Source organism: Nyctereutes procyonoides, unplaced genomic scaffold (assembly GCF_905146905.1).
Source record: "Nyctereutes procyonoides isolate TBG_1078 unplaced genomic scaffold, NYPRO_anot_genome, whole genome shotgun sequence".
Lineage (NCBI taxonomy): Eukaryota > Metazoa > Chordata > Mammalia > Carnivora > Canidae > Nyctereutes > Nyctereutes procyonoides.
This window is the reverse complement of record NW_026575146.1, coordinates 81,668,587-81,689,608: the sequence shown is the minus strand read 5'-3', so window position 1 is coordinate 81,689,608 and position 21,022 is coordinate 81,668,587. Positions and strand designations below refer to the sequence as shown.

Here is a 21,022-nt window from a genome sequence, read left to right as displayed (position 1 = left end):
ACTAACGCATTTTTTTGTTTTTTGTTTTTTTGATTCGCGGGAGAGAGTGGAGCGGCAGCGGGTCGCGGGCAGACGCCTGGGGAGGATTACTCGGGTCGAACGCTCTCTGGGGTCTTTCATGTTTTGGACTACATTGTCCAGAGGCCTCCGGGCGTAACGTCACTTCCTTCTAAGGCGGGCCGCGCGGTTGTGCTGGAGCAAGCTGCGCTGCGCCCCAGCGGAGAAAGCGCTGTCTGTTGCTTGGTTCCCGGTACCGCGGGACGCGAGCCTGACGCGGGGGAGGCTGAAGGTGAGGCGTGTCCTAGCCCGGGAGCCAGGCCGGCGGTGTGTGGAGCCTCAGGCTTTAACGCCGTCTCGTGTGTGTGTGTGTGTGTGTGTGTGTGTGTGTGTGTGTGTGTGTGTGTGACGTAACGTGCCTGTGGGACTACATGGTTATGTGTGACCACATGAAGGAGTGGTAATTGTGCCTCCAGCTGGGACAGTGCTTGTGAGGTTGACTCCTCCCTTAATTATGTCAATGACTTTTTTCGAGTCTGTCTGTGTCTAGCCGACGGTGTCTAGCGGGAGCCTGTGGGCGGAGGGGCGGCGATGATAGGGAAATGGACACCCTGAGGGCATTTGTCGGTTGGAGGGTTCCTGGAAGCTTGTGGTTGTGGGGTCTCTCTGGCTGGCTGCGTGGCGGAAACCCAGATTGGGCTAGAGACGAATTTTGCCTGGAAAGGAATCAAATTCCCTTTGAGAGAGGCCGGCCACTTGGGGAGAAGACAGGCTCTTGGCCAAAGGGCCAAATCAGGTTTCTTCCTGGCCAGAGATGGTGGCCCAGAGATTTTGATTCTTACTTTTAATTTATTGTTTTGTTATTTTTGGCCCAGTTTCTTTAAAGATTTTATTTATTCATGAAAGAGGGAGAGAGCGCAAGAGGCAGAGACACAGGCAGAGGGAGAAGCAGGCTCCATGCAGGGAGCCCGACGTGGGACTTGATCCCGGGTCTCCAGGATCATGCCCGGGCTGAAGGCAGCGCTAAACCACTGAGCCACCCGGCTGCCCTGGCCCAGAGATTTTTTTTTTTACATTTTTATTTATTTATGATAGTTACAGAGAGAGAGAGAGAGAGAGAGAGAGAGAGAGAGAGAGAGGTGGGGGGGGGCAGGGCAGAGACACAGGCAGAGGGAGAAGCAGGCTCCATGCACCGGGAGCCCGACGTGGGATTCGATCCACGGTCTCCAGGATCGTGCCCTGGGCCAAAGGCAGGCACCCAACTGCTGCGCCACCCAGGGATCCCTGGCCCAGAGATTTTTAAAAGGGGTTTAATCAGTTAAGGGAGAGCCGAGGTCTGTGACATTTCTTGATCATATGCAGACTTGATGCTGCCTATAGAGTTATCTCGGTCCTTGCACGTTGTGCAAGAAATTCTAGTTCCTTAGTGCTCGGGGTTTCTGTGGGTTGTGCAAGAGTACTCTGTTCTTTTCCAAAAGGAGGGCAAAGTCTACAAACGGGCAGAGGGAGGTCAGTAAAATCCTTGTGTGACCTTAAAAAGGGAAAACATTTTGCTAAAAGATTGTTGGGCAAGCAGAAAGCTAAAGGGACTTCAGACAGGCTTGCTGGCCTCAGTGGCCTGGGGAAGTTCTGCTCTTTTATTCCTGAAGACCAGTGGCCTGCATATCTCAAAGAAAGCAAACTAGTCCTGTCACAGATCGAGGGACTTAAGTTAGCAAGCTAGGACTGTGTTAACTTGAAGTGAGTTAACTCATAAGACTGGCTGGAGTGTTGTTACAACTGCCCCTTCTCCTAGTAGCCACGCGGGGGTGGGAGTGGGAGTGGGGGGCGGCAAGTTCCTGGAAATGTCTGATGTGGGAAGATAGAAAGGTGAGTCCCAGATTAAAGATTCTGGATAAATTTATCTCCAAGTCACAAACCTGATTTCAGATTGAGACTCTAAGAGCCAAAAACAGTCCCAAGTTGGTGGGAGAGGCTGAGAAAAGGGAGGAAAAAAGCTGGGGTTTTAAGATTCTAATCTGTTGTCTCAGGAAATCACCTGGGGAGACCTGTGGGGATGCTTCACTTTCGCGCTGGTTCTCAGAGAGGGCAACATTGCTCAGATCTCTCTCTGACCTTCCTCAAAATGTTTATTTAGTTTGAGGAGTGGTTGGGGTGGAAGTAATTGCTTGTTTCTAGCAAGTCAGTCTGGGCTCAAAGAAAGGCGTGGTGTCTCAGGATTCTTTCCCCTTACCAGTTAATGGACTTGTCTTATACAGATGACCAGAGACTAAGGGAATAGCTGCTGTCGGACAACTGAGAGTTCTGTCCAAGGTAAGTTGTTATTTTTTATTTTGTATCTCAAGTATTTTCTGGTTTTTCATGATATGGAAACATTTACTTTCTTCTTTTTGAAATTCCTTAACAAGGATCCTTTAGTGTTCTGGTCTTTGGGCCTGGCTATTCCAAAGAATAATGGGGTCAGAAGGAATGGACCCAAAGAGGTTATTCCACTCCATTTTGCTCCCTTTGACCTGAGGTACACATATTCACCTGGCAAATACTTCAATTCCATTTTTATACTTAGTCTTTTTCTAAGATTTTTGAAGGAATGGAATGCATCTCTGAGAGTGAAATTTGAAAGCCTTGATTTTTAGTATTTTGTTTTCAATTTTATTGCTTAAGAGATAAGTATTTAAAAGGTTCATAAAAGTATACAGTGAATTCTCCTCCCTGGCTCTACCACTAGTCATGAACTTTTCCTACTTAGAAGGCAACCAGTGTGCCTAGTTTCTTGAGTACTTCCAAGGGAATTGTATACATCTATTAGTACATGAAGGACTTCACTTTATGGCTGCACACATATTACATAATTCCCTAATTTTAAGAACTAACTCTTATTAATGCACTTTCAGATGGCTATCAGTCTTTGGCTGTTAATAAACAATGGTGGGATAAATATCCTTGAATATATGTAATTTAGCACATCAGAGATTTTGTTTGTAGAATAAATGCTAGTTTCTCAGACATTTATGTAGACTTTAAATTTTAATAGTTTTTGCTATTTTGTCCCTTGTATTAGCACTTTTCTAACCAGTATTTTCTGATTTTATGTTTCATTCAAGGTATTTTGCTGGTTGTTGGAAAATTTAAGGAAATTATTAATATGCTGTTATAGGATTTTTCAAGCTATGGGGTTGTTACCTGATTTTTGTGTGTGTGATAAAATCAATTTACTAAGCCCTGATTAACATTTTCTTTAACTCTTCATTGTAAAAAATTCAAACATGTACAAAAATGGACAACATAGCAATGAACCTCTATGTATCACTTTGCTCAGCTTTAATATTGATTGACTTATGACCAATCTTGTTTAATCTGTATCTCTACCTACCTAGGATTATTTTGAAACACATATCAGAAGTTGTATCATTCCATCCATAAATGTGTATGTAAATGATAGTCTTTAAAAAACTTAATCAAATACCCTTATTTTCCCTAAAAAAAAAAAAAATCCTTAATATCAGATTTCCAGCTAAAGTTAATGTTTCCCCACAGGGCAAATAACTTTGTTTTTAATTTTAAGATTTCTTTGAATCTGGGCTCAAAGAAGGTCCATGCATAAGTCTTTTAATAAAGTCTTTTTTAAAATCTATAGTTTCTCATTTTATTTATTTATTTATTTATTTATTTATTTATTTATTTATTTATTTATTTATTTATTTATTTATTTATTTATTTATTTATTTGAGAGAGCATGTAATTGGGGCAGGGACAAAGGGAGAAGGAGACAGAATCTGAAGCAGACTCCCTGCTGAGTTTGGATCCCAATGCTGGGCTTGATTCCACGACCACCAGATCATGACCTGAGCTGAAAACAAGTGTCAGACACCCAATGACTGAGCCACCCAAGTGCCTCTCATTCTTATTCTTTCCCTCTTTCCTTGCAATGTATTTGTTGAAGAAGCTGGGTGATTTGTCCAGTAAAGTTTCCCACAGTCTGTCATCATTAACATGTTTTTCTGTATTTCTCTAGTTAGAAGTTAGATCTAGAGACTTGATCAGGTTTAGGTATCTTCCCTCCATTCCCTGCCTTCCCCCTTTTTTTGGGCAAAATCACTTCAGTGATGCTAATGTATACTTCTATGAAGAGGCACATAATGTCTGCTTACCTCTTCTTGTGATATTTTCTATTATTATTTAATTAGAGATTGCTAAATACAGTCTAATTAATTATATCTTTATTCTTTAATGGAGTAATTATGTAAAGTGAAAAGCCTCTGTATGAACTAATTGGTTCTCTTGAGGTACAGATTACTTAGGGAAGCAGGAAAGTTTTTTTCTCCTAACTTACCAGTTTTCAAAATAAGGAAATAATGAACCATAATGAAATGATGGTTTGCTAGCATTCTCTCCTGGGGACCAGTGATTGTTATTTTTTATTGTTAAGATTAACAGATTGTTATACCTGTCATTATAAAGGTATGGATTTTGATACATTTACATGTTTCAATCTATTGCGGTTGTTTTATTTATGTATACTTAAATTAGTATTGTGCCATATTTGACTATTTGGAGCCTATTTAGTTAGGTTGGCTCATGGGTCCTTTTGAATTGATCTTAGTAGTCTTTGCTAGCTTTCTTGATTTTTGGTAGATCTCAGTCAGGGGTTGACTAACTTTCTGCAAAGGGGGATCTAGTTAGTGTTTTAGGTTTATGCGTCATACATTCTGGTTGCAACTACTCAAGTTTGTTGTAGAGTGAAAGCAGCCCTATATAATACATAAGCGAAAGGACATGGCTAAGTTCCAATGAAACTTTGTTTCCAAAATCAACCAAAAGTGTAAGGAATAGGGGCAGAGGTTAAAAGGTGAAATTCAGTGTCTGATACAGTGAAGGCTAATAGAGACGATTTCATTTTCACAGGGGGTAGGTGCCAGCTGCAATTTTTAATCAAACACTGCCCACATACATACCTTCTAAACACACTCTCAATGAAATCAAATCTTCTGTAACACCCATGAAAGAGAGATGCTATTACTTTGTTTCCAAGCAGTTTTCAGATTTCTAGTAACATTTCAAATCAAAACCTTGCCTTTTATGTGAAAAGGTCTCTTACAGACTTGATAGCTTGTTAGGGAAAAATAAATGAATAGATGGAATTTATTGGGGTTAAATTTGAGAGAAAAGGAAAAATAGAAAACTCGTATTAATATGTGTTATTTTATTCTTAAGCATTTTTACCCTTGTTTCTGAGGTCATTGGTTTAATAATGCCCCAAATAGGACTTTTCCCATGGCAGGGATCTAGAGTACTTGAATTGTATTGAATTAAATTTAACTGAAATAGATTGTAATCAGCAAAGAAAAAGTCAAATTTTCACTCTTTGCAGATGACATGATACTCTACATAGAAAACTTAAGACTCCACCAAAAAATTGCTAGAACTGATGTAAGAATTCAGCAAAGTTTCAGGATATAAAATCAAGACACAGAAGTCTGTTGTGTTTCTATACACTAACAATGAAGTAGCAGAAAGGGAAATCAAGGAATAGATCTTATTTACAATTACACCAAAACCCACAAGATACCAAGAAATAAGCCTAACCAAAGAGGTAAAAGAGTTGTACTCTGAAAACTATGGAACACTTATGAGAGAAACTGAGGAAGACACAAAGAAGTGGAAAAACATTCCATGAATTGTAATAACAAATATTGTTAAAATGTATATTCTACCAAAAACAGCCTATACATTTACTACAATTTCTATTAAAATATCATCAGCCTTATTCACAGAGCTGGAACAAAGCTAAAATTTGTATGGAAGCATAAAAGACCCTGAATAGCCAAAACAACCTTGAAAAAGCAAAGCAAAGCTGGAGGCATCATAATCCTAGACGTCAAATTATATTACAAAGCTGTAATGATCAAGACAATATGGTACTGGCACCAAAACAGACACATTGATCAATGGAGCAGAATAGGAAACCTAGAAATGAACCCTCAACTCTGTGGTCAACTAATCTTTGACAAAGCAGGAAAGAATATCCAATGGAAAAGTACCCCATTTGTTAGTCTCTAACAAATGGTATTGGGAAAACCGGACAGCAACATGCAAAAGAATGAAACTGAATCTCTTTTTTACACCATACACAAAAATAAATTCAAAATGGATGAAAGACATAAATACAAGGCAGGAATCCATCAAAATCCTAGAGGAGAACACAGTAAACTTTTGTTCATTGGCTGTAGTAATTTCTTACTAGATGAGGCAAAGGAAACAAAAGCATAAATGAACTATTGGGACTTCATCAAAATAAAACTTCCTCACAGCAAAGGAAACAATCAGCAAAAGTAAAAGGCAGCGTATAGAATGGGAGAAGATATTTGCAAATGACATATCTGATAAAGAATTAGTGTCCAAAATCTATGAAGAACTTATCAAACTCAACCCTCCCCCCAAAAAAAATCCAGTTAAAGAAATGGGCAGAAAACATGAATAGACACTTTTCCAAAGAAGACATCCAGATGGCTAACAGACACATGAAAAGACGCTCAACATCACTCATCAGGGAAATACAAATCAAAACTACAATGAGATAATCACCTCGTACTAGTCAGAATGGCTAAAATCAACAACTCAAGAAACAACAGATGTTGGGCAAGGATATGATAAAAGGGGAACCCCCTTACCCTGTTGGTGGGAATGCAAACTGGTGTAGCCACTCTGGAAAAGAGTATGGAGGTTCCTCAAGAAGTTAAAAATAGAGCTACCCTATGACCCAGTAATTGCAGTACTAGGTATTTACCCAAAGGATACAAAAAAATACTGATTCAAAGAAAGGGATACATGCATCCCAATGTTTTTAGCAGCATTACAACAATAACCAAATTATGGAAAGAGCCCAAATGTCCATTGAGTGACAAATGGGTAAGGAAGATGTGGTATATATATATGCAATGGAATATTACTCATTCATAAAAATAAATGAAGCCTTGCCATTTGCAATGACATGGATGGAGCTAGACAGTATTAGGCTAACTGAAATAAGTCAGTCAAAGAAAGACAAATGCCATATGATTTCACTCATATGTAGAATTTGAGAAACAAAACATTGATGAACATAGGGGGAAAAATGAAAAAGAAGAGCTAACCAGAAAACAATGCTAATTCTAGAGAACAAACTGATTATGATTGAAGAGAAAGTAGGTGGGGGGATGGGTTGGGTTAAATGGATGATGGGTATTAAGGAAGGCACTTGTTGTGATGAGCACCAGGTATTGTATGTGAATTTTTTAAAAAGATTTTATTTATTCATTCATGATAGGGAGAGAGAGGCAGAGACACAGGCAGAGGGAGAAGCAGGCTCCGTGCCGGGAGCCCGATGCGGGATCTGATCCCGGGACTCCAGAATTGCGCCCTGGGCCAAAGGCAGGCGCTAAACCGCTGAGCCACCCAGGGATCCCCTATTGTATGTGAATTATGAATTACTAAATCCTGTACTTGAAACTAATATTACACTGTATGTTAACGAACTGGAATTTAAATTAAAAAAACTTGAGGACGGATTAAAAAAAAGAGCTAAAATCTTAAAACTCTTGAAACAAAGGAGGTCTCCACTATCTAGGTTAGACAGTGGTTTTTTATTTGACACCAAAAGCACACCAAAGGAACAAAAATTATACAAATAGGATTTTAGCAAAGTTAAAAACTTTTGAGTTTCAGAAGACACCATGAAATAAGTGAGAATTTAGCTCACAAAATGAGACCAAAATGTACAAATTGTATGTTCAGTAAAGGAAATGTATCTTACAACATATGAAGAATTGTTTCAAGGCATCAATAAAATGACAACCATATTTTTTAAATGAGCAAATAATTTGGAAATATTTTTCCAAAGAAAGGATAGAAATGATCAATATCATTAGGGAAATGTAAATCAAAATCACAGTGACATACCACTTTTATTCACAAGAATGACTATAACCGAGGGAGGGGCAAGATGGCGGAAGAGCAGGGTCCCCAAATCACCTGTCCCCACCAAGTTACCTAGATAACCTTCAAACCATCCTGAAAATCTACGAATTCAGCCTGAGATGTAAAGAGAGACCAGCTGGAATGCTACAGTGAGAAGAGTTCGCGCTTCTATCAAGGTAGGAAGACGGGGAAAAAGAAATAAAGGAACAAAAGGCCTCCGAGGGGGAGGGGCCCCGCGAGGAGCCGGGCTGAGGCCGGGGCGAGTGTCCCCAGGACAGGAGAGCCCCGTCCCGGAGGAGCAGGAGCTGCACCAACCTTCCCGGGCGGGCGGAAAGGGGCTCGCAGGGAGTTGGAGCAGGACCCAGGAGGGCGGGGATGCCCTCGGGCTCCCGGGGACACTAACAGACACCTGCGCCGCGGGAGAGTGCTCCGAGCTCCCTAAGGGCTGCAGCGCGCACGGAGGGACCGACCGGAGCAGCTCGGAGGGGCTCGGGAGCGGCTCCAGGGAGGGGGCTGCGGGGCGGGAGCGCGAATCCACAGCGCAGGCCCGGAGCACAGGGCGCCGGGACACAGCCCAGGATCCGGCCTCCCCCGGGACAGGCAGAGGCCGGGAGGGCCCAGGACAGCAAGGACGCTCCTGCCCCGAGCTGAGCAGATCAGCGGCCCCGCCCCGGAGCCTCCAGGCCCTGCGGACGGAGAGCCGAGAGCCCCGAGCCCCGTAGTTCCTGCGGAGGCTGAATCCAGGCTTCCAGAGTTGCCATAGCAACTGCTGCTGTTCCTCCCTGGGTCCCACGGGGTAAACAACCCCCGCTGAGCCCTGCAGCAGGCAGGGGCAGAGCAGCTCCCCCAAGTGCTGACACCTGAAAATCAGCACAGCAGGCCCCTCCCCCAGAAGACCAGCTAGACGGACCAGTGATACTCCCCCGTGTTCCAATACAACTTGTTTTTGGCCACTCTGCACTGAGCAAAATGACTAGAAGGAAAACCTCACTTCAAAAGAAAGAATCAGAAACAGCCCTCTTTCCCACAGAGTTACAAAATCTGGATTACACTTCAATGTCAGAAAGCCAATTCAGAAGCACCATTATACAGCTACTGGTGGCTCTAGAAAAAAGCATTAAGGCCTCACGAGACTTCATGACTGCAGAATTTAGATCCAATCAGGCAGAAATTAAAAATCAATTGAATGAGATGCAATCCAAACTAGAAGTCCTAACGACGAGGGTTAACGTGGTGGAAGAACGAGTGAGTGACATAGAAGACAAGTTGATGGCAAAGAGGGAAACTGAGGAAAAAAGAGACAGACAATTAAGGGACCATGAAGACAGATTAAGGCAAATAAATGACAGTCTGAGGAAGAAAAACCTACGTTTAATTGGGGTTCCCGAGGGCGCCGAAAGGGACAGAGGGCCAGAATATGTATTTGAACAAATCCTAGCTGAAAACTTTCCCAATCTGGGAAGGGAAACAGGCATTCAGATCCAGGAAATAGAGAGATCCCCCCCTAAAATCAATAAAAACCGTTCAACACCTCGACATCTAATAGTGAAGCTTGCAAATTCCAAAGATAAAGAGAAGATCCTTAAAGCAGCAAGAGACAAGAAGTCCCTGACTTTCATGGGGAGGAATATTAGGGTAACAGCAGACCTCTCCACAGAGACGTGGCAGGCCAGAAAGGGCTGGCAGGATATATTCAGGGTCCTAAATGAGAAGAACATGCAACCAAGAATACTTTATCCAGCAAGGCTCTCATTCAAAATGGAAGGAGAGATAAAGAGCTTCCAAGACAGGCAGGAACTGAAAGAATATGTGACCTCCAAACCAGCTCTGCAAGAAATTTTAAGGGGGACTCTTAAAACTCCCCTTTAAGAAGAAGTTCAAGTAACTCTGAACGTGAATGGGCTTAATGACCCCATCAAAAGGCGCAGAGTTTCAGACTGGATAAAAAAACAGGACCCATCTATTTGCTGTCTACAAGAGACTCATTTTAGACAGAAGGACACCTACAACCTGAAAATAAAAGGTTGGAGAACCATTTACCATTCAAATGGTTCTCAAAATATACCCTAAAAACTACAGAACACTTCTGAAAGAAATTGAGGAAGACACAAAGAGATGGAAAAATATTCCATGCTCATGGATTGGCAGAATTAATATTGTGAAAATGTCAATGTTACCCAGGGCAATTTACACGTATAATGCAATCCCTATCAAAATACCATGGACTTTCTTCAGAGACTTAGAACAAATTATTTTAAGATTTGTGTGGAATCAGAAAAGACCCCAAACAGCCAGGGGAATTTTAAAAAAAGAAAACCATATCTGGGGGCATCACAATGCCAGATTTCAGGTTGTACTACAAAGCTGTGTTCATCAAGACAGTGTGGTACTGGCACAAAAACAGACATATAGATCAATGGAACAGAACAGAGAACCCAGAAGTGGACCCTGAACTTTATGCTCAACTAATATACGATAAAGGAGGAAAGACGATCCACTAGAAGAAAGACAGTCTCTTCAATAAATGGTGCTGGGAAAATTGGACATCCACATGCAGAAGAATGAAACTGGACCACTCTCTTGCACCATACACAAAGATAAACTCAAAATGGATGAAAGATCTAAATGTGAGACAAGATTCCATCAAAATCCCAGAGAAGAACTCAGGCAACACCCTTTTTGAACTTGGCCACAGTAACCGGAGAAGGACAAACAGTGTATGTTCTCATTCATTTGGGGAATATGAATAATAGCGAAAGGGAATATAAGGGAAGGGAGAAGAAATGTGTGAGAAATATCAGAAAGGGAGACAGAACATAAAGACTTCTAACTCTGGGAAATGAACTAGGGGTGGTGGAGGGGGAGGAGGGTGGGGGGTGGGGGTGAATGGGTGACGGGCACTGAGGGGTACACTTGACGGGATGAGCACTGGGTGTTATTCTGTATGTTGGTAAATTGAACACCAATAAAAATTAATTAAAAAAAAAAAAGAATGACTATAACCCCAAAAGGTGGTAAGGATGTAGAATAATTGGAAGTTTTACAGATTTTTGTTGGAACTATAAGATGATGCAGTTGTTTTGGAACAGAATTTGGCAGTTCCTAAAAATGTTAAACATAGAGTTATCATATGACCCCATAAATCCATTTTAGGTATATATATCTAAGAGAAATGAAATATATGTCCCCATAAAAAGATGTAGCTGAATGTTCTTATAGTAACAAAAGGTGAAAACAGTGCAAATGTCCATCAACTGATGAATGGGGGAAAAAAAGATGCTCTATCCTTACAATGGAATGTTATTTGGCAATATATAGGCATGAAGTCCTGGTCCATGCTGAAATATAAATGAACTTTGAAACTTTATAGTACATGAAAGAAGCTAATCACAAAAGACACATACTGTATAATTTCATTTATACAAAATGTCTATCTAGAATGGACAAATCTGTAGATTCAAAGAGTAAATTAGTAGTTGCCAGGATCTGGAAGAATGGAAGTAATTATTATTATTATTATTTTTAATAAATTTTTTATTTGTTTATGATAGTTACAGAGAGAGAGAGAGAGGCAGAGGGAGAAGCAGGCTCCATGCACCGGGAGCCCGAAGTGGGATTCGATCCCGGGTCTCCAGGATCGTGCCCCGGGCCAAAGGCAGGCGCCAAACCGCTGCGCCACCCAGGGATCCCGGAAGTAATTATTAATGTGTATGGGTTTTTCATTTGGTTTGGTTTTTTTAATAATGAAAATACTCTGCAAGTAGATAGTGGTGATAGTTGCACATCTCTATTAATATACTAAAAACCATTTACTGGTATTTTTAAGAGTATGAATTTATGAAATGTGAATTTTTGTCAGTAAAGCTGTTAGAAAAAGAAACAGATACAAGGAAGATGCTAGAGCTGGTAGTGGTGGAGAATGGTGGTGGTGGTGGTGGTGGTTATATTCACAGACCTATTTGCTGATCAATTAAGTATTAATGTATATAAGGCATCAAGCACATGGTATGTGCTTGGGGGAAATTATTTCTTGTACAGCCACTTTTTAAAAAAGATTTTAATTATTTATTCATGAGAGACACAGAAAGAGAGAGGCAGAGACATAGGCAGAGGGAGAAGGAGGCTCCCTGTGGGGAGCCTGATGCAGGACTCAATCTCAGGACCCCAGGATCACAACCTGAGTGAAAGGCACTCAACCACTGAGCCACCCAGGTGCCCCTGTACAACCACTTTCTTAAGCTCCTCAATGCCTTTAACTTGACATTTATTTTTTTTAAATACATTTATTTTTTATTGGGGTTCAATTTACCAACATACAGAATAACACCCAGTGCTCATCCCGTCAAGTGCCCCCCTCAGTGCCCGTCACCCATTCACCCCTACCCCCCGCCCTCCTCCCCTTCCACCACCCCTAGTTCGTTTCCCAGAGTTAGGAGTCTTTATGTTCTGTCTCCCTTTCTGATATTTCCCACACATTTCTTCTCCCTTCCCTTATATTCCCTTTCACTATTATTTATATTCCCCAAATGAATGAGAACATATATTAACTTGACATTTAGAGACAGAATGATGTTAAGCGGGATTACAGGGAGGTACTGCCTCCAAAGTTCCTGAATTCAGCTAAGGCCGTAAGTCAATGCAACAGGCAGTTGTTTTCTGTTAGATAATGCTTTGAATTTGTTCCTTGGTTACTGGGTGAATGTAGTGGGACTTTATGTGGCCTGGATGAAGCCTGTGCTTTGCATTCAGCATCCTTCTTGCACTTGGAATGTGAGAATGATCCAGGGAAGCACCTGAGGTATTTAGTGTGTTGTGACTGGGGGAAAGAGGTAGATCTTAATCATGGAAAGGGTTTTCCCTAGGAATTGGCCTACATAGTTACAGAGTATTTCAAGGCCTGAGGACACTAACAGTGTTCTTGAGGTGGGTACTACATGAATAAATTTGGATCACAGTCCCCTAGGTTGTAAAAGATGAACTACTAAGACCAGGTCAGGGAACTCTTAACAACATCATGGGGATTGGGTACTGCTTTAGCATAAATTAGTTCTTCTACATCTCTGTTTTCTGGAATTAGGGAAGGAATGAGATTGTCTGGACTTCTGCAGTATGTATTTTGGAACATAGAAGAGACCAGGCACCATGAAAAGGGGAAGAAATATTTAATCTAGTCATTTAGAAGTAGGCCTTTTTTCATGGTTTCTTTTTTCTTCCCTGTTTCTTAGGACTGCACTTCTCCATGAGGAGAAGCCAGAGGAGGACTCATAAGTTGCGATTCTAAGCCATGCCTTGTGTGAGTTCATGTTTCTTCTTCCCCTTTGTTTTTATTTTTTAAATTTTATTTATTTAAGAGAGTGAGCGAGAGAGAGAACCACAAGTGGGGAGGGGCAGAGGGGGACAGAAAGAAGAGGCTCCCCATTGAGCAAGGAACCCAATGCGGGGCTCAATCCCAGGACCCTGGGATCATGACCTGAGCTGAAGGCAGACATGTGACTGACTGAGCCACCCAGATGCCCCTCTTCTTCACTTTTTTTTTTAAAGATTTTATTTATTCATGAAAGACACAGAGGAGAGAGAGAGGCAGAGACACAGGCAGAGGGAGAAGCATGCTCTACGCAGGGAGCCTGACATGGGATTTGATCCTGGGCCTCCAGGATCACGCCCTGGGCTGAAGGCAGGAGCTAAACCACTGAGCCACCCAGGGATTCCCCTCTTCTTCCTTTTTTATATCAATCATTGTTGAATGTTCTGTATTCTTATCTCCAGACTTTCTGTTTTACCAAGTGTTTGCTCTCTTGCTCACTCTCATTCTAGTGAATGATGGGAATGAGTCCCAGGTCTTTCTCACCTGTTCCTCCCTTCCCTAATAGTGTTTTGGGATCCATTTGCAAATCACTAAATGTATTTGAGGAAAGTGTAGAACCTCTCCTGTCAGAATGTGTTTTGATGAGATGGTACTACATATGAAAACTTTGGTCTTTCTCATTGACTTGGATTTTCTCATCGATTAAGATGGAAATTGGTATTAGTCTCAGAATATAGTAAGATCTGCTCTATGAAGCTTATAAGATTGGGAATGTGATCAAATGCAAGAGTGAGGAGAGAGAGAGAGAAAGAGAGAGAGAGAATTGTGTCAGGGAATACCTAAGAAATTAATACAGTGACAGGGTTCATTTTGAATTTGAGTAGCATATATAGGTCAAAAGCCACATCTGAGTGAGTGTAGCTCATCTTTCATTAGCTTTCTGTTGCACATAATAAGCAGAAGTGTATAGGGAGCAATGGTAAGTGATAATATGATCAGCCAGATGATTAAACGATTGAGGATTTTAGAAACAGCTGCGAAGGATGTTAGAGGAGGGGTGCAAACTACTGCAAAATAAGAAATTGATTACAATCATAATATGGAATATTATGTAATATCTAAAAATGATATCTGTGAAAGGATTTTCCAGGACTAGGAAGAAAGAATATTATTACTAAATTATTCTGAGACTTAACTTGGAAAGAAATTCTGAAATTATGTGTAAATCTTATTTTCTAAGATAACATTTTTTAAAAGATTTTATTTATTCATGAGAGACACAGAGAGAGAGAAAGAGAGAGAGAGAGAGAGAGAGAGGAGAGAGAGAGAGAGAGGCAGAGACACAGGCAAAGGGAGAAGCGGGCTCCATGCAGGGAGCCTGACATGGGACTCAATCCTTGGTCCCCAGGATCAGATCCTGGGCTGAAGGTGGCACTAAACTGCTGAGCCACCTGGGATGCCCCTAAGATAAACATTTTAAGAGAAATTTTGGAATGTGCCTATTAGATTTCTTTTTATTTTCTCTTCCCTCTCTCCTTCCAGGCCTCCCTTTTTTCTTCCCTTCTTTTCTTTCTGTTTTCAGTTCTTTAAAAGGACAAGGAAGGAAGGAACTTTCATTTTATTTGAGGATTTGCATGTGTTATGTGCTAGCACACATTATTTCACAAAACTATACTTACCTGACTTCTGTTCATTCCCATTGCTGTTCATTCCCATTGCTGTATGTGATAGAGTAAATAGGAATGTTCAGGAATTGTTTAGGTGCTCTGTATTTCACACTCACTTACCTTCTATTATCTACCCACATCACAAGCTTCCAGCTTCAACATATTTGCTATTTGGCCCCTTTATGTAATACTTTTCTCCTCCTTTTATTACTGTGTGTATGTGGTGCTCTCATTCTAAAAATATTTCTTTATTTTGTCAGTAACACTTGGGTTTGCCATTTCAGAGGTTGGTGTTGTTCAAGGATGTGGCGGTAGATTTCTCTCAGGAGGAGTGGGAGTGCCTGGACTTGGAACAGAAGGATTTGTACAGAGATGTGATGTTGGAAAACTATAGCAACCTGGTCTCGCTGGGTAAGTTTGGTCCCAATAATTTGACTTCAAGCAAATTTGTGAAATTTGGGAAATGTTTCAAGTACCTAGGTGAATTTCAGACCCCTAGTCCCAACTAAGTTATCTGTGGTTTATAGACTTCAAAATGAACAGCTCCATTGAGTACCTTTATCTTTGCTATTCTTCAGATATCCTTCCTCTGTATCTTTTTTAAAAAAGATTATTTATTTATTTATTTATTTATTTATTTGAGAGAGAGAGAGAGAGAGTACATGAGAGTATGAGGAGTGGGGAGTCGATGGAGAGTAAGATGCATACTCCCTGATGATCAGGGAGCCCAATTCAGGGCTCGATCCCAGGACCCCTGAGATCATGACCCCAGCCAAAGGCAGACACTTAACCCTCTGAGCCACCCAGGTGCCACCCTCTGAATCTTTCTGTAATTGACATTCTTACTTGATGAACAATGGACTCAATTTTAATCCTGGGAAAGCAGAGTATAATCATATCTTTTTCCATTCTTATAAGCAGGATTTTCCATTTCTAAAGCAGATGTGCTTTCCTTGTTGAAGCAAGGGAAAGAGCCCTGGAAGGTTGTGCAGGAAGTGACAAGAAGTCAGAGTTCAGGTGAGTAAGAGATGGTCAGACAAGAGGAGGCCATGTGGAGAACAGTCAGATCACTTAATTTGTTGGCTACAACTTTGGGATATTAGCTGAGAAGTTCTCCTCAAAGAGGAGACCAAACCAAGGCCATTGGCGTAAAAGCTTGAATACTGGAAGGCAAAATTGTTTTACCATCAGTTACCAAAGGAAACCCCTTCTTCACCCCAATTACCACTTCCTTTTACATTTCCCTGTATTTTCAAATAGGGAATAGCTCTTCTTCTCCAGTGCTAACAATTTTACCTATATTTGATCCAGTTAATGAGGGAGAATAAAGGTTGGAAATGAGGTCAGAGAGGAGATGGGACTAGGTCATATAGGGACCTGTATGCCATGAGAAAGAATTGGGATTACATTGAAACTACAATGAGAATGATTGGCTGATTTCAATGAGGAAAGTGATGTGATTAAACTTGTTATTTTCAAAGACTAATCCAGATATTGTATAGAAAATAAAATGGGAGCAAGAGTGAAGCAGAAAGACCAGTTGGAAAGCCATTTTTTAAATTAGAAATTGTGATGGCTTAGATGAGGGCAGTAGTAAGCGAAGGTGACATGAAGGTGTCAGATTCTGATCAGATTTTAATTTTTTTTAATTTTTATTTATTTATGATAGTCACAGAGAGAGAAAGAGAGAGAGGCAGAGACATAGGCAGAGGGAGAAGCAGGCTCCATGCACCAGGAGCCCGATGTGGGATTCAATCCAGGGTCTCCAGGATCGTGCCCTGGGCCAAAGGCAGGCGCCAAACTGCTGCACCACCCAGGGATCCCCCTGATCAGATTTTAAAGGTCGTGCCTCTTGCTCATTAATTGGAAGTGGTATATAATGAAAGAAAAATCCAGTATAACTTTTTAAATTTATGCCTGAACAATTGGATGTCTTTTTCTTAGTTGGAAAAGACAGATGTTCAAGAGTTCTGTTTTGTTCATGATACTTTAGGATTATCTGTTAGAAATAGGAAGAAATCAAGAAAGGACCTGGAAAAAATAATATATGTTTAAGTAGAATTGAAACCTTAGATTTGGAAGAAATAATTTATGAAGTTATATAATAGTTAAAAAAAGAAAAGGACCCTAATCCACTCTTTATTTTAGTTAGAAAGGAGGGAAAGGTCCGTCAGAGGAGACTGAGAAGGAATAACTCGTGAGCTAATAGGAAAATAAAGAAAATATGGTATCTCAGAAGCCACGTGGAAAAAGTATTTAAGAAGGGCAGTGTTTTTCATATCAGGGAACATGAGTAAGTTGAGGACTGAAAATTGATCATTGGATTTGGTAATGAGGGGAAAAAAGGTACATTGGTTCAGATAGAAGGGAAGAGAGGGAAATGAAAGGTAATATAGTATAAGGGATGATTGGAAAAACTGAAATCACTTAGACCAGAGTTTTATTGGCAGCTTTTATCTTAAGTAAATTACTTTACCAAACTTGACTTCCCCGTCTCATTTCCTCATAGTTTAAAAGGAAAAGAACGTCTAACTGATAAGATTGTTGAAAAGATTTGGAGTACTAAATGCAATTGTATTATTCTAAGTTCTTACTTAGTAAGAGATAATTTTTATGGAAGAAAAATTAGTAGAAATAGGATAACTACAATGCTGCATTCTGAAGTATAGACAGATTTCAAACCAGAACCTTGTGAAGATCTCTAGTCAGAAAGCTAGGAAACATTCTAGGGGCCACTCTATACTGTGATTACCATACAGTCAAATTTCGTTGATGATTTCTTCTAACTGAATTATCTCAATTCTGTGTGCTCTCATCTACTAGCAACACTTTAAGCCTATACTACTACTGATCGGGGCTATTGCAGTACTCTTCTAACTGGTTTTGACACAGTAACCAGAGTAATATTTTTTAAAAATATAAATCAGATTACACAATGATAAAATCAAAACTAGAAAACCTTGCTTAATCTGGCTCTTGAAGGAGCCTACCTCCTTATAACCCTACCTTAGATCTCTCTCTCTCTTTTCTCATTAGACTCCAGCCACAGGAGCCTTCATTCATTACCTCAGATACATCTAGAATCTATATATATATAGTACCTGTGCTCTACCCCCTTATGTCACTCACTCTGTGTAGTATGCGCTACTCACCTGACTAACTGCTATGCTGCTCTAGGTCTCAGCCTAAATATCATTACATTCTGAGCGTTCTTTCCTGACTTCATTCTCAGTAATGATCTTTTAGGTTTTCTTACAGTAATTTCCAAGCTGTGATCCAATAATAGTAATCCTAGTAAGATCATCACTCTGGCTACAACGCATCTGTAAAGGAGATCTGCAGAGCTCAGGCATATAAGCCTTCAAAATCTCATGTGGTCTTGGTAAGACCAGCCCCTGACAGGCTTCCAGCAGAATTTAAGGTAAACAAGATCCCTTCCTCGACTAGCATGGCAGTGTTTTTCTTACCACTAGAACTGTCTTCTTAGAGACCAGTTCCCACTAGCAAAATTACTCTCCTTCCCCTAAGGGGTGATTTAGGACCAGTTCCTATTTGTCTTACACCTTCAGTTATCTCACTGAGGTCCCGAAGTACAAGCTTTCCAGGGCTCTGATCATCAGTGGAACTCTTTTCATCATACAGATGTATATATCTCCCAGTCAACTTAATTCCCCACTCTTTCTTAAAATCGCTTCCACCGTACTGTTTGAAACTTTATAAGAAATATTGCATATTATCTTCAGCCTCTTTGAATATTATTTCACCTTTTGGCTTCAAGTGAACACTTTAGCCATGCCATGATATACAACTTTCCCTTATACCAGTTGATAATGGTTCTTGCTTTGTCTTCCCCCACAGTCCATTATTTTCCATTATCAGTCCCCAGCTCCTTTAAAGCACTTCAGAGACTGAATCACCCACTATGTGTTGTCATATCATTTACCAGTTTCCTCTCCTTGAATAGACTGAAGATCAGAACTGTTGGCCCACAGATTACACAATGATAAAATCAAAACTAGAAAACCTTGCTTAATCTGGCTCTTGAAGGAGCCTACCTCCTTATAACCCTACCTTAGATCTCTCTCTCTCTTTTCTCATTAGACTCCAGCCACTACACCTCCTCTCCTTCACTACACCTGTCACCATTGTTGGTGACTTCTGCATCCTTATCATAATACATGTTAATTCTCAATTCCTTAACCTCATTTCAAATGATCTTTCTCTTCCAAGTTCTTTCACTTATTCACTCCCCCTAAGTGATATGTAAACCTTGTATTTAACCAGCCCCAATTCTGTTTCAAACATTCACTCTCTTTGATAGCTACTTTAAAAAAAATATTTATTTATTTATTTATTTATTTATTTATTTATTTATTTATTTCAGAGAGAGCATGTGAGCAGGGGGAGGGGCAGAGGGAGAGAGAGTGTGGAGCCCAACTCCGGGCTCTGTCCCACAGCCACCAGATCATGATGTGAGCCAAAACCAAGCATCAGATGCCCAATTGACTGAGCCATCCAGGTGCCCCTGACAGCAACTTTTTAACTTTTCAACTAACTGATTCTTATGCTATTGCCTCAACCACATAGTATAATGTCTTCCTTATTTTAAAAAAGGTTGTGCTTCATGTTATATTTTCCATTCCGTTACTCTGCTCTTCTTGATGGCCATGAATTATCTATACTTCCTTATCTCCCATTCTCCCTTGCCTTTTTCAGCTGAACTTATAGCCATTGCTGGATCCTTTTTGTCTTTCTCCCTGGACAGTTTTATAGCATGCTGAAGAACTTGGTTATTTTAAAAAATTAGATTGTAACACATTTCAAACTTTAGATATAGAATAATTCCTTTGATCTCTAATTGATGGCAGACTCATTTAATACTTTTAGTATCTCTTAGTTTGATTCTTTATATGTATTTCTATCTTTTCACTTCTTGTTCTACCACAGTGCGCCAACTCAAACTTCTTCAGTTGAAAGGAGAAGAATACAAACATCACGTTCCAAATTTGCTCTGGATCCTGATGGGAAGCATTAGGGAGCATTAGGGAGCATTAGGGGAATCCATTGTTCTTAAAGAATTTTCAGTTAGGGAGTATTCCTAACATTTATCAGCCACATGACTTTAAAAAATCTATTTTTATAGTGAAATATACAGGAAAGTACATAAAACATATATACAGTTTGATGAATAGCCACCCATGACAAGAAACAGAACATTGCCAGGACTCCAGAAACACCCTATGAATATATATATTTATGACTATGCATACATTTCAAAAAGTATTGTTTAATTTAGCCCTTTTTAGAATTTAGGTGAGTGACATGATAATGTATGTATTCTTTTGTGTCATGCTCCTTCATTCATTATTGTATTTGTGAAAGTCATCCATATTGGTAGCTCCACTTCATTCATTTTTGTAAGAATTCCATTGTTTGGATATACTAAAATAACTCTTAACTCTTGGTTATTAACTTTCAGTATATTTTTGGTTAAAATTTGGGTTATTTCTAATTTGGCTGTTATAAATAATGATACTACAAATGTCACTTGACATGTTTACTAATATACCTGAGCATAAAGCCTCTGGGATATCTATCTAAGAGTAAAAGTGTCAGGTCAGAAGGTATATGTATCTTTGATTGTACTAGATAATGCCAAGCTGTGCTCCAAAGTATTATACCCATCTATACTCCTATCAGTAGTATATGAGAGGGCGCCTGGGTAGCTCAGTGGTTGAGTGTATGCCTTTGATTCAGGTCATGATCCTGGGTTCTGGGGATCAAGTCCCACATTGGGCTCCTCATGGGAAGCCTGTTTTTCCCTCTGCCTATGTCTCTGTCTCTCATGAATAAATAAATAAATTTTTTTAAAAAAGAATATATGAAAAAAAATAAAAAATAAAAAGAATATATGAGAATTTGGTTGTACCACACCCTTAAGTGCAGATTTAAAAATTTTTGTGGGTTTGCATCTTGTCATTGTACTTTTATTTCCATCTCCTTGATTACTAATGAGTTTGGTCTGTTTTTAAATATTTTTAAAATTTTTAAAAAAGATTTTATCTATTCATGAGAGACACAGAGAAAGAGGCAGAGA

The 21,022-nt window shown here is 40.0% G+C and overlaps 2 protein-coding genes across 2 annotated transcripts in view; both read left to right on the top strand.

Annotated features, from left to right (window-relative positions):
• Positions 1–21,022, top strand: part of LOC129500367 (zinc finger protein 850-like) — a 103,721-nt gene that overhangs the window by 70,250 nt on the left and 12,449 nt on the right.
• On the top strand, positions 226–20,010 carry LOC129500364 (zinc finger protein 566-like). Its single transcript, XM_055310744.1, has 6 exons — positions 226–289; positions 2,256–2,310; positions 13,179–13,246; positions 15,210–15,336; positions 15,844–15,942; positions 19,873–20,010. Exons 3-6 carry the CDS (start codon positions 13,238–13,240, stop codon positions 19,968–19,970), a joined length of 333 nt encoding a protein of 110 aa, XP_055166719.1. The 5' UTR covers positions 226–289; positions 2,256–2,310; positions 13,179–13,237; the 3' UTR covers positions 19,971–20,010.